Source organism: Salarias fasciatus, chromosome 22, assembly GCF_902148845.1.
Source record: "Salarias fasciatus chromosome 22, fSalaFa1.1, whole genome shotgun sequence".
Classification (NCBI taxonomy): domain Eukaryota; kingdom Metazoa; phylum Chordata; class Actinopteri; order Blenniiformes; family Blenniidae; genus Salarias; species Salarias fasciatus.
Window position 1 is genome coordinate 24,826,958 of NC_043765.1, and position 27,661 is coordinate 24,854,618.

At 43.5% G+C, this 27,661-nt stretch overlaps 2 protein-coding genes across 2 annotated transcripts; one reads left to right on the plus strand and one right to left on the minus strand.

Moving 5' to 3' along the window:
* Nucleotides 1-1,985: 1,985 nt before the first annotated feature.
* On the plus strand, nucleotides 1,986-12,577 carry hpca (hippocalcin). Its single transcript, XM_030120373.1, has 4 exons — nucleotides 1,986-2,151; nucleotides 4,796-5,077; nucleotides 10,520-10,625; nucleotides 12,195-12,577. The coding sequence occupies exons 1-4, from the start codon at nucleotides 2,056-2,058 to the stop codon at nucleotides 12,290-12,292; spliced, it is 582 nt and encodes a 193-aa protein (XP_029976233.1). The 5' UTR covers nucleotides 1,986-2,055; the 3' UTR covers nucleotides 12,293-12,577.
* Nucleotides 12,578-16,364: 3,787 nt separating this feature from the next.
* On the minus strand, nucleotides 16,365-27,572 carry LOC115409267 (keratinocyte-associated protein 3-like). The gene is made up of 6 exons (XM_030120364.1): nucleotides 27,440-27,572; nucleotides 26,083-26,279; nucleotides 24,668-24,727; nucleotides 20,470-20,661; nucleotides 17,821-17,967; nucleotides 16,365-17,728 (listed from the first exon to the last, which is right to left on the minus strand). Exons 1-6 carry the CDS (start codon nucleotides 27,450-27,452, stop codon nucleotides 17,327-17,329), a joined length of 1,011 nt encoding a protein of 336 aa, XP_029976224.1. The 5' UTR covers nucleotides 27,453-27,572; the 3' UTR covers nucleotides 16,365-17,326.
* Between the last annotated feature and the right edge of the window lie 89 nt (nucleotides 27,573-27,661).

Below are 27,661 nucleotides of genomic sequence, written 5' to 3' on the forward strand. Positions count from 1 at the left end.
TTCCAGTGTTTGTTCTCCCTTTGTCAGTCTGACGTACCTCCGAAGTTGCCGGAGTGATCCGGGACGGCGCGATTGAGGCGAAGATGGAGGTCAGAGAGGTCGCGGAGTCTCGCCGGAGGCCCACGCTGATGCTGCCGTTAAAATCACCGCTTATACACACACACGGAGGCGAACACACACTTTGATGGCTGAACTCGGGCTAATTAGTTGTCAAGAGGAAAGGGATGCAAAGTTAACAAGCAGGAGTGTGTTGATGGGGTTTTGTTCACTCGAAGCTGCTCACGAAGCAGCAGTAAGGAGAGGTATATTAACTGTATACTCCCTGAAGGACAGTATGTTTCACACTAGTGCTGCACAACACATAACCAATGTGTCAGTATCATGACATCAATATGCAGGATGTACTGAGGGAAAGACAAGAAATCATGTTTTACTGCACTGTGCATTCATGTGCTTCATTTCAGTATGTCTGGAATATCATAAATGAGGGGTCAAAAGTAAGAGTGCTGTTTTTTGGAGAAACAGATCTGAAAGCACAAAGACATGCACATCATCGGCATAAGTGTTTGTTTATTCAAATCAGATCTTTAAAATTAAAACATCTTTAGAATCTTTAGAATTAGCTCTTTAGAATTAAAACAGTTACGGCTCTCTTTGATATAAAAAATAGTTTTGGAGTCACATTATAGCAATGCTACATTTAGCATTGAATTGTGTTTTTAGCTAATAGTAAGATCTTCAGCCGTGTGCTCACATCTGCCAGTATTTGCACATTTTGATATTATCACTTGTTGGAGAAAATGAGAAAACTCAATACATCCTTTAGTGGCGCTCACTAACCATGCAAGACAGGCCAGCATTGGAATAGCATCTTGGCTTATGAACCTCAAAATAATTCCTTAATTTTATATTATATGCTTTATTTCTAGGAAACAAAGAATTTTTGCTTCTTTGTAAGTGCCAAAGAGGTTGGACAGTATTTGCTTCTTTTACTTTAACCAAAAAAGTGCTTTTATCTACCATCAAATGAAAATGTTTCCCATATTTAGAGCCTTTTGCTCTGTGTTGCTCAACCAGAACATGTGCTATAATCCATGTTTTTCTCCCTCCAATATCCAAAATGCTATAATGGCTAATGGCTAAATGAATTGAATTTTCATGGATTATGAATCCTGTTTTGTAAACACAGTGTAATTGCATGGTTGAATGGCTGAAATGGCATTTGGTCCGGCAGGTTGAGCCGAAGGAAGATTAGGAGATGCGAGCGCGCGCGCCGTAAGGCCGATTCGACCCACAAACACACACACAGCTGGCCAGATAAACCCATAAAAATGTGATCAGTGGGCTAGCGCTTGACGTCACCCGTGTGCGCTTGGGATTATTTAATGTTTTGCCCCTGTGATGCACCATTTTAAGGACTTGCAGGGTTGCATAACATCTCGTGTCAGGAAGGATTGTGACAGCAGAACCAAGGTTCATTTTGATTACGCTGAAAAAAAAAGGCATGAAAACCATTGGGCGACTGGACAAAGTCATGCGGTCATTTTGTCATTTTCATGTATATTCCTGTTGTTTGTTTTGTGAAAGCTTCACTTCTGTATTTTGCAGTTCTAACATGTCAAATAAAACCTTTTAATCTGTTTTCCATCTCAGCTTTTAGAGGATCTTTCCTTCTATTTGTGGCTGTAGGCATTTTCACGCGATGATTTCAAGTGAAGATGCAAAATTTCAATGTTGAGTGTCTGTTTAGAGCACTGTTCAGACACAATTCAATTGATAAAGAAATGTATTAAAGCAACACGATTAAGATTCAGAATCATGAAATAGATCATCTTCTCCTTGTTTCTGAGCTCCCTCTCTCTACCCCCGGCTGCAGTAACCCTCTGCTGTTTGTTGACCGACTGCATTTCAGTCCTATTTGTCACCTGAGTTCCCCCTAATTGCCGCTGACCTCCACGCTTTCCGATCTGTGACTGACAGGTGTGGAGGAAGCGGTCTGGCCGGCGCCATAGTCGCAGTCGTCGTACAGGAAACCGAGACTCCCGTCGCATCGCCATGGGGAAACAGAACAGCAAGCTGCGGCCGGAGATGCTGCAGGACCTCCGAGAGAACACCGAGTTCTCCGACCACGAGCTGCAGGAGTGGTACAAGGTACAGACCAGGCTCCAGCAGCAAGACCTCATCACATTATTCTACCTTATAATCACTCGAAAGAGAAAGCAAATATATTCTACTCGGTGTTCTGCTAATTTACCTGCAGCATGTGGACCTCTGACTAATCAGACCAGTAATTAAAAATACAATTGTACGAGAATTCACCTTCATCTTAATCACCTGAATATTAACATTCTGAGGTACAAATTAGCTTCAGTAGTACTTCTTCGATTAATAATAATGCAGCTTTAATCCGTGGTGTACTCAGAAATGTTGTATAAATGCAAATGTTTCCCCCTTAGTGTAAGTAAGAAGACAAAGACACACATGGCCTCGATTTTTAAAGAAAAACAGAAGTACAGTTCAATACCATTATTCAGAGGGCAATATTTCACATAATAGTTTAAGAGTTTTGACTTGTTATGATCTGAATTTTAAAGGAAAATCAGACATTGCGCTACTGGGTGTTTTTGATGAACACATGTAACACACACACAAGTTACGTCTCTATAGAAACAGCATTGTCAAAAAGTTCCTATTGCGACATTTTCAATGTCTTTGAACAGCGTTGTGGGATCAGACGCCCAAAATGCTACTAATGTTTTATCTTTTAACTTGAAAATTTTGTCTAAATAGGTTCTGTGCGGCCAATATGTATATTTACGTAATGTCTATTACTAATCCATTTTTCAGGTTGGTGAATCAACAGTCACCAATAGTTTTACATCTACATCTTGGTTCATACAAGAGACGATCATGGCGTCGGTTTAGAAGGAAAAACAGAAGCAGGGTCCAGTTCCATTATAGCTGAGGATTTTACTGTTGATAGGATTTTGCGAGTTTTGACTGGTATTGACCTGGAGCTTAAAGGACAATAGTACAACACGCTGCTTTTACAAAACTTAGTTCCCTCAACGGATCAGGCCTGTCAGGAAAGCCTGTGCGGATTCATCCGTGATGGAAAACACCATCAGCAGCTCTGAATGTTTTCCTGCAGCAGGTCCGTCAGCTTCGGGCCCGTCGTCCATGTGGGGCAGCCGGATTAGCCGCCGGCAGTACGGAGCTCCACTCTGACCTGACCGCATGAACTATCTCATCTTGTGCACATCGTGGCTGTGCAGCTTTGCGTGGATTAAACCTATGGAACAGCTGTGCCAGCTGTCCCAAATAAGAACCGTACATGTCGCATCCGACACCCTCCTGAACGTTTGACTCCTGGTCTCTTCACACCAGCCGTGGTCGCGACTCCCTGCAGATTAACCGCTCCTGCATGGACTGCAGTGCACGGGACGGTTGAGCCAACTTGTTGTTTGTAGGGGCGGGTGGAAGGGGGCTAGGACTCACTCCAAACACTCAAAAGACTTTGCAGGTGATTGAAATGTCACGTGTGCAGAGAAGTATTCACTGAGTACTTTTAGTCCTGTTTGCAAGAGGGTGATCTGCAGGAAACTGTCGTGTTTCCATGTTTATTTGCGATGCGTTTTCACATGACATGTCATGTAAACGGGTCCCGAGCCAGTTTGTACCAACTTTTCAAACAAGTTAAAAACAAATGCAAAATTTTTCAGAGCATGTAACTCACATTGCACTTAAATTCATCTGTCAGTAAAACTGCTTCTCACTGATCTGGAAGACATTTTCAAGGAAGTTAATCGATAGTATGCACTGTGCAGACACGACCCTCAGTGCGCCCGAAAACAGATCAGGTTGCTTTTATGGGCAAAATCCTTTAATAGACCAACTTGAACCAATTTGCCGCCCATTTCCTAATGTTACTGTAACAGAGGACGATTCAATTCATTCTTTTCTTTTGTTCCACCTGCTTCTACAGGACGCTCTGTGGCAAAACCGCTTCAAAAATCAAAGATCCAAACCAAACCTCACAGAAAGACGGTGTCATTGTTCATGCTTTTAGTAAATATGTTCAATGCTGTGAAAAAGTGACAATGAAAATCTAACAGTGACGTTTGTAGGGAATGTTGGAGAAACTGAAAGAATCAAACACTACTTTGATTAGGATCACGGCCATGTTGAATTTGCAGCTTCACCTTTGAAGATTTTTTCACAGCATTCAAAAAAGCAATTCCAGGCTTCCAACTGGGACAATGACTTTGTCACCTCACTGCCTCTACCTTAAAGGTCTTTGTAAAATGCAGTTTTTCTCTCCACTGAACAAAGACCAAGACTGATGTGACTTTTGCCTTCCCTTTTCTTCTCAAACACAAGAGCTTTATCAAATGTGACTGCCTCAAAAGAAGACAGATCGATGAAAGCAGAGGCGACGACCATAAGCTTCTTTCTAAACGAAGAAATACATGAATGAAACATCTAATGGACAAAGTTTCTTTGAGAAACACGACTCCCGATTGTGGCATTGATCTTTTTTTGGGTCAATGAATTAGTGAATCAAAATTGCCTCAAGGTGTGATTGTGAGTGTGATGGATGGATGGATGATTGAAATGATAACTTTTTCCACACTGTGCTCGGACTCCATGTAAACCTAGAAAACACAGCTTTACTAAAAGGTGCAGAACTGTCGTCATTATCAAAAAATAAAGTTAGTGTACTGGGAGATCACAAACTTTCACTTCCTTTTAGTTTTATACGTAATAGACTTATTTTCTCTTTTCTTTCACTCAGGGTTTCTTGAAGGATTGCCCCAGTGGAACCTTGAATGTGGAGGAGTTCAAGAAGATCTATGCCAATTTCTTTCCCTACGGCGACGCCTCCAAGTTTGCCGAGCACGTCTTCCGAACGTTCGACACCAACGGCGACGGGACGATAGATTTCCGGGAGTTCATCATCGCCCTGAGCGTGACGTCGCGGGGGAAGCTGGAGCAGAAACTGAAATGGGCCTTCAGCATGTACGACCTGGACGGGAACGGCTACATCAGCCGTGAGGAGATGCTGGAGATTGTACAGGTGGGCAAAGGAAGCTGGTTTTTTGTTTTGTTTTTTTTGTGCTTCTGGTTCATCTTTTGGTTTGAGTTGCTTCAGGTTTTCCCAAAGATCTACAGCACGTCTTGATTATATCAATGGATTAATCTGTTGGTGTTATATATAAACTATCTTTTTTGTGTGTGATTTAGGGCATATCAACACCGTGTTGCCTTTCATTCTTCTTCGCTGACATGCAACTTGAAAGGTCCCACAGATCGGCGAGACGAAATGCTTTTGTCAGTTTTTGTCAAGCCCCATGAACATGGATGAGCTGATCCAAAGGTGTCTGCTGAAGCTAGATCAGTAGATTAACAGTAAATGTAGTAATTACTGAACGAACAATGGAGGATGCAGGATGTAAAGTATAAATGTGATGAAGAACTGAGTAGAGATGAGGGACTGGACGGAGAGTTTTCCCCCAATACTGAGTGTGTTATAGCATGTTAGCATCTGAGACTTCACTTAGGCTGTCTTTGGCCTCGTTTACATGACAACGTTTCAAGTGAAAACACATTTTAGTTTCAGTAAAGTGTCACATTTGCAGGGCAACATTTTGAAAATGATGTCCGTTTATGCAGAAAGTGCAGAAATGCTGAAAACAATGTAGTTTCCACGTCCCTCTTCTCCAATGAGACTAATGATTGTCAAACAGTTTAGATTTGTTTAGAACGACTAGGAGTTTGTGGGTAGGCTGTTCCTGAATTGTTATTGTAATGTGAAGATTGGTGGTTTCATCCCTGATCTCACCCTGATTGTTCTCTCCTTGTTGAGACACCGGACCTCAGGTTGCTCCCATCTGGTGTGTGACAGCTCACATCTTAGTCGTCGCCAATGGTGTCTGAATGTGTGAATAACTGTGTGGTCAAACAGATGGATAGCATTTCAAATACAAGTAAAGTAAAGTAAAGTAAAGAAAACCATGGTATGAATTCAGATTCTGATTTGAGCTTATCAGGGGCAATAGTGGCTAAGAAATTGGTCTGACAGCATTTAGAGAGCATATTGTTTGTGTCATGATTTCTTTGAATTTTTCTGACCCCAAGTCTTTCCCAGACATTATCTAATCATTATGAAGCTTTTCTAAATGTTGAGTTTGGAAACTTTAAACTCTTTTTGCTTCATTAACCTTCTTTTGTTCTTCTGTGAACTACCAAATTTGTCAGCCACTGTTTGGTTGCTCTGCTGGCTAAGGGATTAGACACCACATAGCGTCCGATCGGGTAATGATACAAATTCCGACCATTTTAAAAGTAATAAATCAGTAATAACAGCAGTTTTCTTTCAATTCAGGATCTGCCACATATGGACTTACGAGGCCATGGGTAAAAATAAGACATCAGTGACAATATTACCTACAAATGGAGCAAACTGTAGCTAGATCATGTTGTTCCGATACATATATATTAGACCATAAACAATTTCTTCATCAGTGGACTGCAGATGAAAGAATCCGGTTCCTTTGATAAGTGCCAAATGGTTAATGACCAGATAATGGAATTGGAGCATCAACAAGTCTCAAGGAGTCTAAGAAGAGGCAAAACATGAAGCAGTGACAGAGTAAGTGCTGGATCCAGTCTGGTCTGCTGTCAGGGGTTCCTGGAGAGACGGCAGTCCCGAAGCTGCCAGCAGCATATTGAGAGGGGGTGGTCATGTTGTGAAGACTCAGTAGATATTTATGCTGTCTGGCATTATTAAGGTGACACCGCAGTGCAGTTAGCAACACTGCCTCATGGCTGACATGCTTTCAGCTTTTTATAGGCTCAAACTCCCACAAGAATATTTAGATACAGCAGGCTGGAGAATCCTGCATTAAAAAAAAAAAAAAAAAAAGTTGAGGTGTGGGTGATCTTGTATAATATGTATGATACATGTATGATGTACAAGATCAAACAAAACATTGGTATTTTCTCAAATTAAGCTTCAGTATTGTCAAATCAGATATTTTGAGTATTATTATCAAAAGAATTAAAAACACCAAATTTATGGACTTCAGTAGTTCCATCTCAGTTTTGATGGATTTGATGCTGTTTCTGCATTTGAAACTCACAGGAAGACAATCACAGAGGTCTGGTTCTTTCTTAAAGCAGAATGTTTTCTAATGTCAAACTAACAGCAACAACACAAAGTGGATGCCATCGAATTACGCCCCAAAGTTTCAAGTGAAAATGCATTGTTTTTTGACAGAAACTGAAAGAAATTGACAGAAATGAGTTCAGCTGAGTCCCACTGAAGTCTGTTTAAAATCAGATCAGACGCTTTCAAAAAGCAGATGTTGGACTGTTTGTCTTACTGAACATGACCAACGAACCAGATGTCCCAGGTGTAAAGGACATAGAAGAAGAATTTAAGTCTTTACCCCAACAATTTTGTCGAGTTTTAAATCAATCTGACCCTCAAATTCCCCTCATTCTGCAGACTGCTGCTACTGTCCAGTCAGTCTCACCAGAATGGTGGGAGTGCTTGTATTGAGTGATAACTCCTCACCCAATACTATATGTAGGTTAATACTTTGATTTAAGTATATGTAGATGGACGCTAAAGTACAGATATTCAAATCCTCTGAAAGACATATTTAATGTCCTGAGTGCTTTATTGGCACATCCTGCAAATTGCTCGAGAACTGTTGGGTCCGGAGCTACATTAGTGTCGTCTGTAATCCTACCAGTGTTGAAGGGAACCAGTAGAGCAACTCCACGGCTGAGGTATTGGCTGGTCAGTCTCACTGTCTGGTTTGTGTGTGTGTGTGTGTGTGTGTGTGTGTGTGTGTGTGCATGCCTCTCTCTTTGAGTTCTCATGGATTAGCAAGTTAAATTTAACTGGAGTTTATCCCTGACTGTGCAGAATACTGGGATTATCCCCGGGCTCAATGAGGTTACACACCGTTGGGGAGAGAGGAGACGAGGGGAGGGAGTCAGGGCCATTGTGTGACCGTCTAATGAGAGTGAGACGGAGATTGTCGTGACTAAGGAGCTCAGGTTTGCTTTACAACACATTATCGGGCCGACAGTCCATACCTTGACCCCGCACGCCCTCGTCTCAATGCTCCAAAGGAACCGCCGTGTATTCAAAGTATCAAACTTTTTCGATCAGATGGGGTGTCAATGTCTGTTTCTGCTTAACGTGACTCTCTGTTGTCAGTCGGTGTTCAAATAGAAATCAAAGTATTTCACATTAACTTCACATAAATCATATTTAACCTATAATCAGATTATTGATGTCTCATATCGGTAATCAGCTTCACCGCTAAAAGAAAAGGGTATTTGAATAAGCACCGAGAAACATTCCCAAGATCTGCTCATGCCTGTCAGTCCTAAAGTCGCACGGCTGAAAGGTCTTGAAAAAGACGATTTTGTCTTTCAGTCTTCGCAGATGACTTGGTTTTCTACAGTAACAAGTCTGCACCGATGAACAGGAGAGCAGACGTGCATCAGTTAGCAGAAATCCCTTCTCAAATTCCTGATTCCAAACAGGAAGAGTAAGTGTCTAAGTGTGTTTTGCAGTGAAGACTGGGAGGTGAACAATAAAGTTCAGTAAACTGAAAATATTCCAGTTTCTACAACCGAGGATTTCTCATCTATAGCTAGATGTCTTTATTGCAATCGGTGTGTTTGCCAAAGGTTTTCACGGGGGGGATTTCCTGGATTCATCCATTGTTCTGAAATGGCGGCGGGTATGTTACCACACTGCCACAAGTGAATCAAGTTGGGAAAAAATAGACATTCTGCCAAAAGAACAAGTAAAAATTGTCTCAACTTAAGATGCATTGTCTTAAAACAAGTCCTCTTATCTAGCTGAAATATACTTTGTGAGTAATTTTTTTCTTAACATCAACAGGGATGAGTCATTTTGACGAAAATAAGTTTAAAAAAACATTGGTAACATTTTCTAGCTCGGAATAAAAATTGCCAAAATCCAAAACACCAAAATCCTGGAGATCTCAGGAGACTCTCGCTGAGGCACTGGAAAGCCAAGAACAAGCAAATGAAGAACCAGAACACACAGAAGACACCAAATATAAACCACAGCCACCAGGTGACGACAGTCACACTCAGAAGCAGCTGGAAACCACGAGAGCAGCGATCAGACATGAGGAGCCTGAAACAATCTCAGGTCCTGTTTATGAAAACCAGGGAGAGCAGTGATATTTCATTACGTTAGGGGGTTTCACCAAAAGCAATTAGACCTGAAAATTCAGACCAAAGTAGAATTTTGGTAAGAAAAAAAAATCCCTCTTTGCTGGTTTAATCTGTGAAACTGAGAACAATACAGAATACACTTGTTAATAATCGCCCATAGTATTGCTAACGAAGAAGGTTTGCGCAAATTAAGATATATATACCTATATATATATAGCCTATATATATATATATATATATATATATATATATATATATATATATATATATATATATATATATATTTTTTTTTTTTTTTTTTTTTTTTTTTTTTTTAACTATAAAAGAGGGGGGTAAATCTGTTTATGCAAGCCTCCAGCTATGTGTAAGCACAAGAAATGCAGTATATACCATGACATTCTCAGCTGGGAGCTTGGCATCAATAAATGACAGAGACATGGATGATGGATTACTCCACTGACATAATCTGCACGATCCATCTTTGTGTTCGTCCATCTGGTCACAACAAACGAACTATCTGGTGTTTGTTTGTAATATCTCTTTTGTGACTTTATCTCCACTGCCATGGAGGAGAAGTTATGAACTCAGAGATAATGTTTTACAGTGCGTCTTACCGAAATGGGCCTTATTTCCTGCGAGCTTCCTTCCTCCTCCCGATAGCGCCGCCGTGACACCGATCCGCAGTCAGTTTTACACCCCGCGCTCCCAGCGGAGGAGGTTTAATGGGCACGTAAGCTGATTTTAGATGTGCGCCCGAGGCCGGCTGATACCGCGCGCTCCTCCGCGCTCGCCGGCGGAGGTTAATTTAATGCTATCGGGGGATTCGGGGGCCGCTCGCATCGGTCAGACGATAAAGAAGTATCAGATCGATACTGTGTGAGCTTGGCTCGTGAGCCCCTCGTCGATCCGTGTCACCGTTGGCACGGCGGCGAGGTTTCTACAGGCACTCGGGGCCTGCGTGGGTTTCCGTCCAGAACGCCGCCGGAGCGGGGGGGGGGGGGGGGGGGGGGGGGGGGGGGGAGCGGCTCTCGGCGTCAGAAGAAAGAAATGTCAGTGAATCATGTGGACTTTTAGAAAGGCCGTTTGTCAGCATCTCCGGAGCAGCCGCCACTTTATTTTTCACTTCACTTGTGTTTTACTCTCCTCCCGCTGACTCTCCTTAATGGGTCCCTGCTGGCTTGAATTCACTTATCTTTGCTGCCGCCAACAACCGCCCGCCCACACAGCCGGCCGCCATGTCTGCCTCCCCCTCGCTCACTCTCTCCCCCCCCCTGCTCTGTCTTCTCAGGCCATCTACAAGATGGTGTCTTCTGTGATGAAGATGCCAGAGGATGAATCCACGCCGGAGAAGCGGACGGATAAGATCTTCAGACAAATGGACCTCAATAATGACGGTGAGGGGAGGAAATGGCATGGAGGGACGCTGTGGGAGGGGGAAGGGGAGGGGGATGAATGGTTCACTTTATTGAAGATAATCTTGGAAACGAGGTCATTTCGTTGGGAACAAGAGATTTGCAAAGAATTTCAAATGGCATATGTCAGCCTTCATTTCATAATGTCTATTATTAGAACCATTTGCACCACAACAAATAACGAACCACGGATCTTCCTCTGAGACAGGGGTGCCAGACCTGAATACCGCTTCTTCACACGGAGGACGCCAGAACCATGGCGGCCTCCAGAGTGTCCATCGTCTCATGAGACTTGGTAGTTTTCGAGTTTAGAGTCTCTCATAGAAGCAATCCAACTTCGTCATCCGTCCAGATGAATGTGTGAGTTCTCGCCATCGGTACTGTTGATAACATATTGTTCTCTGCACACATGCATGTGTGGTTTCTCAATAAATCAAGGAGTGCCAACGTTATTATGCCACTATTTTATCCGTCCGGATGAAATTGGACTGTTTGCACGAAACAGTGTTTGGCGCTCGTGAGCTAAGACACTCTAACAAAAGCAGAAAACTGTTTTGCACAACAGAATACTGAATACTGTTATTTTTTTTTTTTTTTTCCTTCGTTGTCTGAGAATGACTTGCACTCCGGTCAATAGGTTTTTATCTCGCTACGAGCCAGAGTTGCAGATGGTGGACTCCAAATTTGGCAGCAACAGCATGAATCCATGAACTCAACCTCCGTCATGGCAGGAGTCCAAGCTTCTGCTGCTGCTGCTGCTGTGGTGGAGTGGGGGGGGGGGGGGGGGGGGGGGGTCTGCTCTTGGCACACTTTAGATTCTACAGTACCAATCATGTCTGGAAGTGTCACAGCCTCTCTCGAGGCGTGTGTTCCTTCACGACAGTGTTTAGCCGCCCGCTAATGCCTGCTCCCCGGACGGTGACTCGACGTGTCACGGAGTAAAATGGAGAATTGGTTTAACGAACTCGGCGGTGGATTGAATGGCTGCCGATGGAGCCAGATGTCTGGGCTGGCTTGGCAGCAGATTGGGCAGCCTGATTGTGCTGCTGACAAATCTGCCCCAACTATAAGACGCAGTTATGTCAACACAGAGGAAGTTTCGACAACAAGTGATGACAAAAAGATGAAAAGAACTGTTTGCTTTAGAGTTACACACCTTTAAATGTGATCAGTGGCCAACCATCATCCTTTTCTGTCGACATCTGAGACAACAGCATATAAGGTTTTGTGGTTCTCTCCTCCCTGAGTTCGCCTCAGGACGCAGACCTTCACCATTTCACACCTGTCAGTGAGCCTGGGGCTCCGGACTCCTCGCCACGGCAGTCTCAGTGTAATCACGGCCGAGCGAGGAGGAGTCCTGGACAAAGATGAGCTCTGATCTGTGGAAACAGAGCGATCGATCCCTCCGTCTCTGACCGATCCCATTACAGTTACAGTAACAGCAGCCGGGATCTTGCTGTAATCAATGTGGAGCCTCACGAATTATTAAAATCTACACAATGAACAAACTAATTCTCTCTCTCTCTCTCTCTGTCGTTACGTGTCTTGCAGGAAAACTATCCCTGGAGGAGTTCATCAAAGGTGCCAAAAGCGACCCCTCCATCGTCCGGCTACTGCAGTGCGACCCCAGCTCCGCCTCCCAGTTCTGAGCCCGCCCTGAGACCCCTCCCCCCATTTTTACTTTCTTCTTCTTCTTCTTCTTATTGTTCTTCTTCTTCCTCACCTTCTCTCTGTCGCTCTTGAAACCGTCACTCCGATCAATGCATGAAGGTTCTCGTCTCTCATGTCATCTCTTTTCGTTGTTGTCGTGTACGAGGACGGAGGAGGACGGCGAGGAAATAAATGAAAGATGTTTTACTTTTGTATTTGAGGAAGGAAACGAGAGACACGCTTACGCTTGGGTCTTCAGACGATCTATCTTTCTCTCTCTCTCTCTTTCTCTGGAACGTCACTGAGAGCTTCCAGGGAGCTAGCAACGAAGCAAGAATGTCTATTTTTGGGGGGGTTCTTTTGGTTGTATTGTGTTTTTTTTTTTTGCTGGATCAATGCACACCTGTGTATCATGTACATACTGTTAACCGGTGTATATCATGAAAATAACTATGTACAATTTGTCATGTATGGCGCACAACCTCTGGCACTGAAAGGCAGTATTATGTAGCGTAGCTGGTCCGGATTGAGATTGGGCGGTGGGAAATGGAGGCGGGGCTTGTGGGATTTTGATCTTTCGCTGTGAAAAAGAAGGCCAAAGATCCCGTTTGGTTTTTTTTTTTTATGTATATGTAGCTACTGGTATTTTTTTTTTTTTTTTTCAATGCAATGTTTTTTTTTGTTAATTTGTACATAACTGTTGTCTCCTTGGTGGCTGTTTTATTTATTTGTTTTTACTCGTCTGATTTGTCGGTCTGGTTTACAGTGAGAGGGAGGGAGAGAGAGAGAGAGAGAGACAACGTGAGAGGAAGTTGGTCAAGACGACCAGGCGTCCGGCCGGCGGTCGTCAGTAGCACACATCGTTCCGGGTTGGAGACGTGGCGTTTTTTTTTTCTCCGCGGGCGTGCGCGTGCATGTGGATATTCACTGTATGCTCGAGGCTTCAACTTTTTGACAGTATTACCATGTTGTGTTGTTTCTTACTTTGTAAGTATTTTAAAGATCTTTAAAGAGAAAAAAAAAAAAACAAACAAACAAGGCAAGCGGTTAAATGTGAAGATAGTGGTAAACTTGTCACTGTACTGCATGATCCTACCAACTAGACGAATCCACAGAAAACAGTTTACGCACAGTGGTATCTTTTTTAAAACTGATTTGTGTATAATTTCTTTTGTAGCTTGGCAGCGTCCTCAGCACTGAAATGGGCAGACTTGGTTAAAATGTCCCCTCTTTCAACCCCGCCCTTCCGTCCTCTCTCTCTCTGTTTCTTTTTTTTTTTTTTAACTATTTTTCTCCGTTTCCTCTGACAGACAGAGAACTCACTAAGGGCTCGTTCATCACTCTCCTAGCCGAAAGCTTTGCTGACCTCCTGGATTAGTCTGCTTGCGGAGCAGTTAGATGAAGGGACACGTTTCAGGACACGGCAGCGAGTCCAGAGTTTCCTCCAGTCCAGGTTTCCGGGCCAATTCCACGCCGTCAGGGCGTGGCAGCCACTTCCTCTCTTTTGGTTTGAGAATGTCGGATGTTCTGTAAATTACAAGGTATCCACCACGCACGTCAAATTCAGCATCGGACGTCTGTGTGGTATTAAAAGACTGTCTTGACTGTATGAAAACACGAATAAAAAAAAAACAAACAAAAAAAACTGAAATACTGCCACTTGTTTGCAGCACGGCCAGCACCGCTCTCAAAGCCCGATCAGTACTGCAGGCCCCGTTCACACAACATTTCAAATGAAAACACATCGTTTTGTGTTTTTCGTTTCTCGTTTGAACAGCAGCGTTCTGAAAACGATGTCTGTTTACACAGAAACGGTGGAAATGCCTCAACCAGTGTCGTTAGCATGCCGGGCCACGGGTTGGCGCTGTAGGTTGTTTTTGTCATAAAACCACACGTATGCACGCAGAGAACAATACACTATAAACATTAACTTGGACGTTTGCATGGACAGACGAGGAAGCTGAGTTTACTTTTACTGGTGAGTCTCAACTATGTCCAGAAGATGAGACGGTTTAGTGAACGCACAGTCGATTGCAGGATTGTTAAATTGTAAAGAGTGAGCAGCACACACAGCATTGTGGGAGCTGCTATTATTGTTATTCACCATCTACTTGCGCATGTGCAGAAAAACTATTTACCATTGGCATGGTGCGCATGTGCACTCGCAGCTTTTCCACCACCCTCAGTGAGTCGGCGCATTTCCAGAAAGTGTCGTTTTCGGCCGTCCTCATGACGACGGAGTTGGAGCATTTTCAAAAAGTGCCGCTTTTTTTAGCCGTTTCCAAAGAAATTGCACCGATGTTGTGTAAACGGACCCTCAGACCGCAACAAAGTTTCTTGGGGCCTCAGTCTGTGACTAGGACAAGCAGCTGTATATTGTTGTTTAGAATGATACATTTCTCCTCAATGCTCAGTGCAATACTCCAATACCAAGTCACATCAAGCAAGAATTAATTCCTTTTGTTTTTTTAAGTCAGGTGCTAAATCAGGTCTTCAACCTTTATGACAAAAAAAAAAAAAAAATAGCATTTTTTCACCAAATAAAATTTAATTAAAGTTGTGAAACATGCCAGTCATCTTTAATTAAGAAAAAACATGAAAACTGCATTCATGACGATTTAGATATCTTTACCTCTTTTTTCTGTGAATATTTTTTTTCAAATTTTCTTCTTTTTTCAAGGACTTTTGCATCTTTCACCATTTTAGCTCCTTATTCTCAATGTGCATTTTCAAATGGTTAGAATTATATTATGAGTTTTCAGGTTATTTGTGATTTTCCTGATTTTATTAATTTACTCTTTTTTTTCTTTCTTTTGAGGAGTTTTAGTTGTTTTGATTAAAGAAGCTGTTAGTTAAATACTGCAAAAAATTATCCAGATTAGAATAGATTGACAGTTTAACACAAATATCATGAACGCATCAGCTATGAAACTACAACTATTACAAAAATAGGGTGACGTTTTTGTCAGGATTCCTGCAGTTTAGACCAAATACTTTCCAAAGGGTCACATGAAAAATTAGCACTACTAATGAATCCCGAGACTAAAGTCGACTTCAGTTGTACTCAACAGTTATCTCTTAATAAAAAGCTTTTTCTTTTCTTTTTTTTTTCACTTTTTTTGATCAGTTTTGTGAGAAAACAGTTGCTAGCTCCACTAGCCAATGGTGCTAGACCCAACCAACAATGTAGAAATGAAAAATAACATGAAAAATGTGAGTATTTTAATGTAATAAGGCAAAATATAGAAGTAATTTTTGCTTGTTTGAAGCCTGAGGGCCGGTCAAGCAGAGCTAAAGGGCCACATATGGGACCCGGGCCTTATGATGATAATCATATCCCTCTTTTTCCACAAACATTTAATAATTTTACCATAATCTATATAGTCATATATGTATTCTTCGGGTAATTATTTCCCTGTTTTTCACCACGTCACCTCTTGAGCAGGGTAGAGAGTCGTCCCGGCTGAGCTGCATCCATGTGACACATGGACTGATCTAACCTGCACCAAACATTTTGCACAAGAGCTTCCTAACCAGCCGCACCTCTGCTTCGGGGATCCTTTAGTGTCACTGCCTCCTGCTGGTAGGATAAGGAACAACAGTCGCTTCTCTTGCGGTTTAACCCTTTTTCTATTTTCACTGCCTCAGATGAACTGGTTTCTTGTGTTGGATCAATAACGCCCCTCCCCTGCCACTCCGCCTCTCGGATGATCTCCCTTTTAACTCTATTTTTTCTGTTGCATGAAAACCTCACACGAGGATGTCATGTTTGTTCCGTTTGGACCTGAAAATCTGAAATATACCTACGTGTTTCAAATCCGCCCGTGTGGACCGTGTCGTCATTTCTGCTCGCTTTACACCATGTGAGGAATTCCTTGCCACATGTTGAGCACGCCTGCTGGGATCTTTTTTTTTTTTTCCTGTTTCTAAACCTGTCAGGACAGGACATGTCACCTGTGTGTCATCGGCGTAACCAGTCATACCTGTCCGGTTGCTTGCTGAATGTTTCACCTGATACTGGGATGAAATACATTCTGTAGCAGAGCTGAGACATGAGACACACAAGATAGGTACTTTAAATTAAAACAAAACTTTATTTTACTTAAGAAATAAATAAAACAAAATCTTTAAAACGTTGGCTCTTTGTGATGAAACGGCAAATGAATCCCAGTTACTCAAATAGGCGACACAAATGAAGACAGGTAGAGGCACAAACACTTGGCTGGATGAAAACCACACTTTTTTTCCACAAACAGGTTCAATTATGAAAAATGACAACGAAAAATAAACTTAGTTTCCAAAGCAATCAGATGCTAGCTAGCTAGCTTAAATAATGCAAGCGTAGAAGTTCAGATGGTAAACGGCAGGAATCACATTAGTAAGAACAGATTTTTAGTATAGGCAGTGAAGATGTTTTGTGTCAAAGGCTGACTGGCGACGAGCTTAGCATCACGTTTAACAGAAAGAGCTAAATCTCACCCAATATGAAAGCCAACAAAAAATATTTCGACTAGTTTCAAAAATTAAACTCCAACAAACATTAAAGAAACCATTCAACGCAGTGTGGTAACATCTTGAAATATCTTCCCAGAAGAAATAAGATGGTTCCCGGTTTTGCTCACAATATGTGAAAGCTGCAACGCCACATATTGTCAGAAACACACCGTTTATGTAACGAAGCCAGAGCACTATTTTTCAAAGCTTTAAGCTGAAAGATTTGGGTTTAAAATGGACAAAAAAGCGGGACGTTTCACACAGCATTGGTAAAAATACTGAGAAAATCTATTTCATAATGTTGATATATTTATCATAAACAGGCAGCGTTTGCTTTAAAAAGTTTTGCTTTGTTTCATCTTCTCACACAAAAAACTCACTTTCATAGGTAGAAAGAAAAGACACGTGTGCACAGAGTCTGAACCCCAAAGATAAGAGAACTACGACTTCTTTCTGGGGTCGCAGCACAAAATAAGGAGGAACATTGAAGTCCTTCAAGTAGGAACCAGAAGTGTCTTTCCTCAAACCTCGGCCTCAGGCTAGATCCAGAAGCTGGACCGTTCCATGGCCCCCCTTTGCAGCAGCTGGTGTTGCTCCGGCGCCCTTTGACGGCTGCCGGTCCTGGTCTCCTGCCTCTCTCTGCTCGACCGGTCGCCATGCGGCTGGCGAAGAGGCTGCCTCTCCGGCGGAGTGAGGCTGTGGTGCTGGCGAGGGCGATGCTGCTGCGGCTGAGGAGGAGGAGGGTGGCGGTGTTGTCTCGGCGGCGCAGTGAGCCGTCTGGGCGGCTCGTTGTAGCTTATCATCGGCTGAGAGTGTCGCGTCGGCCGCTCGTTGTGGCGTCTGTGATGCTCGGCGTGGCGCGGAGGAGCTTCGTCGTAGCCTCTCGGAGGCCGGGCGTGACGAGGCGGAGGGGCTGCCGTCGTCTGCTTCACCACGTGGATCTACGCAAAATGAGGAATTATATCCCGATTTAAAAAAAATAATAATAAAAAAGATCTGTAACACCCCAAAGACAGATCTGAGTACATCTCACCGGCCGGCCGTAGTCTGTGGATCTGCTCCGAGTGATGCAGCAAGGCAGGCCCAAGAAGGAAACGCAGGTGGCGAAGCATCGGGCCGAGTACACCAACTGGATCAGACAAGTCACGATGAGGGGAACCCACAGGATCAGAGTGGTGCTCTGGAGGAGGGAAGCAGGACAGCAGTGAGAGGAAAGCCCCACAGTACAGTCACCAGCAGCCACACCACAGGTTTACAATGGGAAACATTCGGGTCCCTTAAGAAGAAGGTTGGGAACCCCCTGTGGTTCTCAAGCCCTTATTTGTTTCTCTGCAAAACTACAGCAGCAAGCATGGGAATTTCACAGGAAGGCTGGAAATAAAATATGCAGAGCAGAGAGTATCAAAGTGAGAGCGTGCGGGGGGAATTGAGAGAAGTGGAGCTGCCTTTTGTTGGGGTACACCAACTCACACACTACAAAGAGAAAAGTTTACAGCTCCGAGTCGGGAGCTTTCTCTGGAAATCATCATGAAATATGCAGGAGGCGCAGAAAATAAACCTTGCGTAACCATCATTACTGCCTCAGAGCAACTGTGAAAAAAAAAAAAAAGAGACACTTTTAGGTGATGCAACGCCGCCTCTGGCTACCAAATCGGAGGTCCTCAGTTAACGGGGGGGCCGGCAGTGAACAGCATGGGCCTCTGTCTCAGGGGACTTCCACAAACTTAGTTACTTCAGAGCTGGATTCCGATCATGTTTATCGCCAACATTGTCTGGAGGCAGAGATGAAATTTCAGAAATCCAGAGAAACTATTTTATTGGAAGATTGCCCATTTCGTTTCAAGCATTACCTTGAAAACGATTTTAAACACTGAAAGTCGTTTCACGGTCACAACCCTATATTGCATGTTAGAGTTTGGGGTTATTCTGTCAAGAGGGAAAAGTCAATGTCTTAATGTTTTGTATGTTAAGTTTTTGAGATTTACAATCTACATTTCATTTTGCAAGCTTTACAGCTTTCTCAGTACTTAGTTGTTTACATTTTTGTCCCCTGCAGACCTCCAAGATTAACAACTGAGGCCCTGTTTATATGACATTACAAGTGAAAATGCATTGCTTTTGTTTGTTTCACAACATTTTTGCTTTCCACAGAAATGGGAGAAATGCTGAAAATGATGTAGTGTTCCTGTAGTTCCACAAATGGTGGCAGTGGCACTTTTTTTTTTTTTTTTAAGAAGCTGCGTTTTCAGTGGCTCCGATTACAACTGTCCTGTAATCACACACCTAAAACGCAATAAAAGTTTTGAGTTTTCTCTTGAAAATGTTGAGTAAACAGGGCCAGAAATCAGTTAACGGTGTTTCTGCTCTAGAAAGAGTGCCGGCAGGGTTTTATTTGATGTGTGCAACCAAAAGGGAAGAATAAAAACACAGGGTCCCCCTTTGTTTTCTCAAGTCCTTCAAAACATCTGGAATCCCCTTTAAAGAACCACTGATCTCCACTAGAAGAGATTCGCAAACACTCAATCCACAATTGAAATTTGTGGCTGAATTGCTTTAATATTGCCTTGGAATATCATATTTTCATATATGTTTTTCTTTTTAGCTAATAGCTAAAAAAATATATATATTAAATTGACAGAAACTTGTGGGAAAAGTTTCAACTACTGACAAGTCTCCAATTTACAATAAACCAGGTTTGAATTACTCCAACAACAACAACAAAAAAACAAACCATCTTAGTCAAACAGTTGACACTGGCACAGGTAAACACGCAAAGAATAGAGTCGGCTTGGACAAGAATGCAAATGCTAGCTAGCGTTAGCTCTCCTTCAGCTAAACTGAGCTTTGTTTGAGAAGCTACAAAGAACTTAAGGCCCCAATCTCAGATGTGAAGTGTTTATTGTCTTTTTTCCTGGCATAAATAGCAACAAACTGAAGTCTCGTAATGATGGAAATACGCCAGTACAAACAGAGATTCCCCTTCAGAATACGAGCTCGTCTGTTTGTGTGTGGAACGTTCCGGCTGAGGCGAGCGTCAACCTCCCGCGCCCTGCGAGTGCCACTCTCCGCTCCAGTAAATGACAGGCTGTGTTGTAAACATGACTTGGTGATGGCCGTCTCCTTCTGCAATAATGAGACGAGTGGCGCCTTCCCACCGGCGCGCTGTGCCAGAACAGTGATTGAAGGAACGTAAACACAGCCGCCGTGGGGATTGTACATCTGCCGGGTGCTGCCGTTGCGCTATTTAGCGGGTGAAATCTGACTCCGGGCCACGTAAATCACAACCTACGCCGCGCGCCGTCGACGGCCACTCTGCCGTTAACCCCTTGCGCTGAGGAGGAAATCCGGCTGCAGACAAAGGTCACCGGACTGACAGTCCGTCAGCTGCGGGTCACGACAAAATGCCGCCGACGTGAGGCTGACCGGGGCTGACAGTCCGTCCGCAGCACACGGCAACGGGACACGGCTGAAGTAGGCCAACGGAGGGGGGCTTCTGCCACCAACCTCCCCGTCAGCTAGCAGCTGAGTGGCAGAAGAGACAGCGCTTCCAACCTCAAGGGTTTTTCTTTTTCCTCCCCCCTCCGAACGCAGATTCCAACCGTCAGGTGTTCAAAGAATCAGCTGCGGCAGGAAAAGGTCGGCAGGTCAAGCCTTCATCTCCACGGCTGCCCTCAGCACTCACGTAGATGCGCGTGGGGTCGAAGGGGCACTCGTTGGTGACGCTGGAGTAGCCGATGGCGTCGGGGAAGCGGCAGTGCGTCAGGAGGCTCCGCCCGCCGTGTATGATGGCCCTGACGATGGACACGGACAGGCCGACCGCCGAGGCCGCCGCCATCAGGGCCGCCAGCAGGCTGATCGCGAACACGGCCCACGTCTGTGGAGGAAAGGGGAAAATAATCACAAACCGTGAAGAAATAACACGATGGCGAAGACCGGAGAACATCGGTTGAGCGTACTGGGAGGAAACGTTCCATGTCGGAGCACGAAAGAGAGCAGCTGCTCCGTGCCAAATCAAAGTCATTATCAATCATCCATTGTTTAGCCTTTTTTTTTTGTGTGCCATGACAAGTCAGAATGTTTGCTATGAAATGGAGCTCACAGAACAAACTGAAGCATTCACACAGCAGCTGGAGATGTAGAAGTACTGAAGTAATACGCAAGAAGCCGAAAAAGAACAGTTCTAAGTGTGAAAGATCCTGAAACACTGATCCGATCCTGAAGTCGCTGAAAAAGCCTCGGAGAGTTCTAATAAATGCCTTCCAGATGATACGTGTAAGGTGCGACATTAAAGGATGTCAACGGACTTGATTGAGGGCCGGATTTGCTGTGGCAGTAGCACCATTAGCAAACACTGCAAGCATGACAAAGAGAAGAAAAGATTTCAGTAATTTCAGGTTTACTCGAGGTGCAAGTGGCAATAAAGACAAATGACATACAGAAATTTGATAAAACAGAAATAAGCAGACAGTAGTTTCAAACAAATTGAAACTTTACAACTTGGGCTCAAAAGGGATGTTTTTTCATTCAGAAATAAATCTGGTATAAAAATGAACTACTTGTTATGTGGCAAAGCGTTTGCATTAACACTGCAAGAAGTGATGGACATTTAATTAAGTTTCAAAGATGTTTTATCACATTTTTGTTCCAGTCTGCTGCCAAAACAGATTTAATCTTTGTGCGGCAAAGGTGAATTTTAATGCTGCTTGTTATAGAAGTAATTCAGCAGAAGAAGACATTTAAATAAAAAAGTATAGATTTATTCCTCTGAGGCCCTGTTTACAGGACAACCTTTACATCACCATCACAGGAACAAACAACAGCACCAACTACAGGTCCAACATGCTAACTACATTGTTTTCAAAATGTTGCCAAGTAAACACAAAACTTTTGGAAACAAAAACAATCAAAAAACAATGCGTTTTGACTTGAAATGGGTCCTGAATCGTCCTGAGCATATCACCTCATGGGGTTACTCACTTTCTCAATGATGAAAGAAACATGGTGCTTAAAGGTTGGGGCTTCTTTGGTGACTGTGACTTATAAACTTAAGTTAGCTGACAAGGTGATTATGAGCAGTTTTCAGCTGTTGGACCATCCAAAAGTTGCCTGGCAGACCCTGGGAGCACACCCAAGCTTTTAAAGTCACCGGGGTAGAGTATGAGCCCATCATTGAGTTGCATCGTGGGTAGTTCGGGACTTTTTGTTCATGTTAATAACATATAGTCTTTATATTACCTAGATGTTGAAATACAAGTGGTTTAAATGCACACAGGACAATTGTATACAAGACCACCTCACACTGCCATCAATTCATTTCCCCTGAAGGAGCTAAAGTAAGCAGTGTTGCAAAGACATTATCCATGTTCTTAAAGCATGTTGGGGTCATATGCAAGGAGCTGGAGCTACAAGAGATCTAAATAAGACAAGGTATTAGAGATGCACTGACACCGATAGCAGTATCAAGCATCATAGATCCCTCACACAACCTGGTGAACAGGATGTAACGGCATCTGCCAGCAACATCAGCAGCAGGTATAGAAAAGAGAGGATGAGCCCTGGCTGTGGCTTCAAGACTCTTTAGAATTATTGAAAATGAAAGTACAACAGACTGTAAACTATGTTCTGCCAACATATCAAGAGGAGGCGAAAGCTCGTTCATACAACACCAGCAACTTAATCACCAGAGACATTTGAACCAGAAGAGCTAACCTGATGTTGTCCATTAGTTTAACTGCTCCGTGGATCCAGCCGTGCTACATGCTACATGCTAAAGGGACTCAATCACCAACCACAGTGGTCCAGAACAGATATCCCCAACCTCTGGTCTCACACCGGTACCAGCATTACAAGCATTACTAGCATTACAACAATCAAGCAAGAGCAAGAGTCTGCGCTTGGTGAGTTTCTAACATGAAAAGGCGTTTTCGCGTGTCTTTGCGTGTAAGGAAGCTAGAGCTAATGAGCTAATGCTAACCCTTAGAGAAGCGAATGCATTTTGATGACGTATTTGTTTTGAAGCGCTGATTGGCTGAAGTGCGCTGTCAGTCAAAGGAGTAACCGACACCCCGTGCAAGAAGTTTCAATGGGCTCCTATCCAGACTAAGCTTAACTCCAAATCCAAATGTGGATGAGGAGTGAGCGGGTCTGGTTTACGAGGCTATTGTGAGCTAGCCCAACATTTGATCTTTGACTCTGACAAGCTTGTCCATGAGATGACTGGAATTCCCCAAATTGTGCGAATTCTCTCTAAAGAGAATTCATAGTGAAGACACAGGATGCTAATGGTTAGTGTGATGAATACCAGACAGAGTGGGAGAGGCTGAGCAATTCTTCACAAATGTTGCCTTTAGCTTGTCACCACACCTTGAATTTTCCCTCTATAGGCATCACCTCTGGCCCAAAAAGATGTCTGCACCCTGCAGAGCTACATATTATTGTCCTAGTCAACAGACTTTCTCAGAGTGACGCCCCATCAAACTCCCACTCATGGCAGCACTGGTAGATTTCAAAAGAAAGATCGAATGACCTGTCCTGCCTCGCTCCTTTATTTGCAGTAGCATGATGCACACATGTGCATTAAGCTATCCAGGCTGACCTGAGGCAACAAGGCGTCCTCAACCCGACACCATACAAGTCATTTCTCATGTCTCCACTGACATTTAAGCACAGGTGGAAAGAATGATCCCTGAGAATACATGATCCAATAAGAAATCACAGAGACAGAAGCTAGCAGTCCCGAAGTCGCGAATTTCAAAATGCACGCCCAACAAATTCGGATGCAGATGGTGGTGGTGGTGGTGGTGGTCTTCAAAAACATCTAAGAAATCGGTTACTACTGGCACCGCTCTGTTGGTCTGTATCTGTCTGCTTCCAGGAAACTGACAGAAATACGAATGAAACCAACACAGAGTGAGGAACAGATGGCTTTGAGCACATCTGTATGCATATTTTAACGTCAGGCGTATATGAGCCATAAAGCGCTGATGGGAGGGATGCAGTGAAAGGAGCTCCGAAAGCTGCAGATATCGTCTGAATGTGGCTGAGCTCAAGCAGTTCTGGATAGAATTATGTTCATTAACACTTTAGATGGAGATCGAATCACATCTAAAGGCTAATTCAAAGGGTTCATCTATTTCTTTTGTCTAAGCTACAGTGAACGAGTCTGAAGCTGCCACAGAAGGATAAGAGATTTACAGACTATATTAACACTAAGAGAACAACACACGCTATAGCCACACTCCCAAAAGAAACCACAGTATCAGTTACCGCAGAGGGGCAACTCACCCGCTAATTAGCTTACAGAAGGTGAGGCAAAAGTTTAGGGACTCAATCATGTTGTGGAGAGGACTGAGCGCTTAAACAGAAACTCGATAAGGACCACACAGAATAAAGCAATTTGTCTGAAAGATTAGAAGCTGTTGGTAGCTGGCACATGCGATAAAGGCGACAGAAAGGGAGCGTTTTCATTCACGCTTTGCAAACACCTCCCATTGAGATAAGGCGGCGGTGGCGGTGGCAGCGGGAGCCTGAACTCAGCCCTGGTTGCGCCCTGCCCCGTTACGCCGTGGCTTTCCGCTGACAAAAGGGAGCTGGGGAGTGGCTTCCATCAGGCCCTGCTCAGTTTGCTCAGGCTGTGTGTCGATTTGCCTCGTCAGTCCCGTCGGAGCGGCCCGACAGCTGACTGAGTAAACAGAGGTAGAAGCCGCAGAGCACATACAGACAACAGGGACAGATTCAGCTGCTGCAAGGTGTGCGGGGCCTTTTTTTTTTATTTAATTTTTTTAAATGTCACGGAAACAGAAAGGAGAAAAAAAGCTGAAAAATATCAAAGTCAGTGCAGCGGATTGAAATTCACTTCAAAGGCCAGAAGAGACACTCACCAGGCTCCGGCGTCTCCTGTTCTTGGACAGGATAATCGTCAGGATACCAACGATCACACCCTGCAGGTGGAGACAGATCCAAGGACAGACATGAGATATGACTCCAGATTTTAAAAAACCAAAGACAAGCATGAGTTAACATCAAATAAATCCACCTGAAACTTGAAGCTCCAAACAGAAAATGTTAAGAGATGGTTTCAGTCAGCGCCACAGCTCTGTTATCACTACAAACACGTCCAAACAGCTCGTTAAGTACTTGAAGGTGTTATTTCTGTGAAGCCCGAGGTAATAATCATCACTCAACAGAACCTTCACACATATTTTGTGTTGGGGTGATCAGGTTTAAAGACACCCAGACCCAACAGTTCTCGTGCTCATTTAGACCCTGTTCACACGACAACACTTCAAGTGAAAATGCATCATTTTTTGCATTTTTGTTTCAGAAAAGTTTCGCAAATACAACAAGGTGACTCAGTTCAAACGTCTTAGTCTCGAAATACAATTATCTTTAAAAGTAATCCATTTTACAGATAAATAATTGTATTTTTTCAGACTGCAAGGAATCAGTCATAGTCAGTTTGCACATTAGGTTATGCATCTCTAAATCCAACTCTACAGCAGTGCTGCATTGTGTGTATTTTGAAGAGTCGTCAGCAGACATGTATCCACAGAACACAGCAGAGAATGGCTGCAATTTAGGGTTTAATTTTCAACAACTGATGATTTTTTTTGCCATGTTATGTTTTTCTGAATTCTGTGACTTATCTCTGAAACACAAACTGTTTTCTGAAAATATCTTTCTGGTAAAAGACCTGATATGTTTTCTGGGTATGACGTCAATCAATTCACATCACAGTATTAATCTAAGGGTAATATCTTAAATTATACTTCAAATGTTATATTAATATAGAACTTCTTGGAACTCTTGGCTGCTTTTGAAGCTGCAGTCCACAGGGCAAATATGCTCAGCATTATAACCCCAGTTCAATCCATTTTCTCCAATAATATTTGGAACGTCTTAGCAGAATTCAGCTGGCTTATTGCAGCTATTTGCCAAAATGAACCACTGGAAGTTTCAGGTACACATGAGGGAAATAAGGACTGCAGGAAAAGTCAGCGGTGTCCTCGAATCTTGAAAAATACTTTGTAATTTCATTAACTGCACATGACAGTCGTATGAAACATCACACTTAAATGTCACTACTAAAGAGAGTAAATATGTGTTTTAAGTTAATATATTAAGCACATAGAGAAGACACTTAGCATTTTAGAGAACCCAAGGAATCAAGATGACTTCAAGGATTAGGTTGTCCAGGTGTGCAAACATGGACAGCAACAACAGGCGTGAACGCGGTAATCTTATGACTGAAGTTAAACTCCATCCTGAGCTGTCGAGCCAGATGCTTCAGACTCACCACCAGGCCGGAAGTGAGAGCCACCACGTTGGAGATGGCGTACTCCATGGCCCGGGCCTGCTTGTGGAGGTTGATGTGTCTGAGCACGACACCGTGCACGAGCGCCGCCAACAGGAAGTTCACATGGCCGACCAGGAGCACGCTGAGGCCCATCTTCATCAGGGCCTTGGGTTCCTCCAGGCTGGCACAACACACTCCTGGAGGAGGAGGAGGAGGAGGAGGAGGAGGAGGAGGGGAGCAAGTTACCGGAGAGAGCTGCAGTGATTCCCCGCTGGGTGACATTACTCCCGGGAGTATTGATCAGAGAGATGGACGCCAGGTCAAACCAACAGCAGAGCGGTCACCTGAGTTAATGATTTCTGCTGTGCACATACCTTTAGTACACGTGGGACAAACTGAGGCTATCCCAAAACAGCATTAACTTTAAGACCATCCAGTAACATACAGTGATACCAGAAGGTCTGTATGTTTATTTCACCATCTTCACTTTCAGAACTGTCTTTCTACTGATGCAGCATGAGATGTTACTACTCTACAGTTCAATTTGACAAATGATTGCTCCGAGCCATACACTCCGGGGGATTTCAAGGCACAGAACTGATGCAGTGGATAGAAGCAGGATGCTATCAGGAGTTTTCCAGTGGAAGCAATGAGTTAAAAATAAGTTGTTTTTTTTCCCCAAGACACCACAAAGACATATTCCTGGCAAGTATGAAGTCAACATCTTGCAGAATGAATGGATGAAGGTAATAGCTGAAGCAGGTTCATCACAATCCAGAAACACAGACACCTACACACACCTGTATTCAGAGCTGAAGGCAATTCAGACTCCAGTTAACCTCATGTGACTGTGGGGGAACTGTAGAAAAACCCACAGAACAGATTTTCTGGTTTGACCGCAGCAATCGAACACAATCAGGACACAGTTTACAGTTTGAGGGCTGCAGTGATTGACGGGGTTTGTGCACAATCAGTCCCACAAATCTCTGTTTTTAACCCAACCCCCAGACGACGTCTCGGCTGAAAGCATCCTGGAGCTTCACCTTCACAAAGTTTTCACCCAGATTGCCAAAAAAAACATGCAGGTCCAGAACAGATGAGAGGAAGTCAGATCAATGCAAAACCACCATGACTGACAGTGATTATTCAGCACTTTGAAGGCAGTGCGACTCAGTTTGTTTGATTCCTGACAGGACATTCCTCTCAGGCGATTAGAATGTGTCTTGAGAGTGGCAAAGCAATTCCACAGCTGTCTTCACAAAAAGAAAAAAAAAGAGGACACTCTTGACTATCACACCACACCCACACCACACAAACACAGTGAAAGTTTGGAAGTGAGCTCAGACACGCTTGTTACCTGATCCGGCCATTTCTGTTCAGGTCACCATTCGTTCTGAGGAGCAGCAGGTCATGAGGGATCGGATGGTCAGACTCTGCCTGTCTCTTCAAACTGAGAACCTCAGTCCTGTCAAACAAGCGAGACACACAGAACACACAACCTGTGACACCTGCTGAGGATTCCCTTTCAGAATAAAAAAACTATATACAGATGTACCTCTGAAAATGTCATTTAAGATAC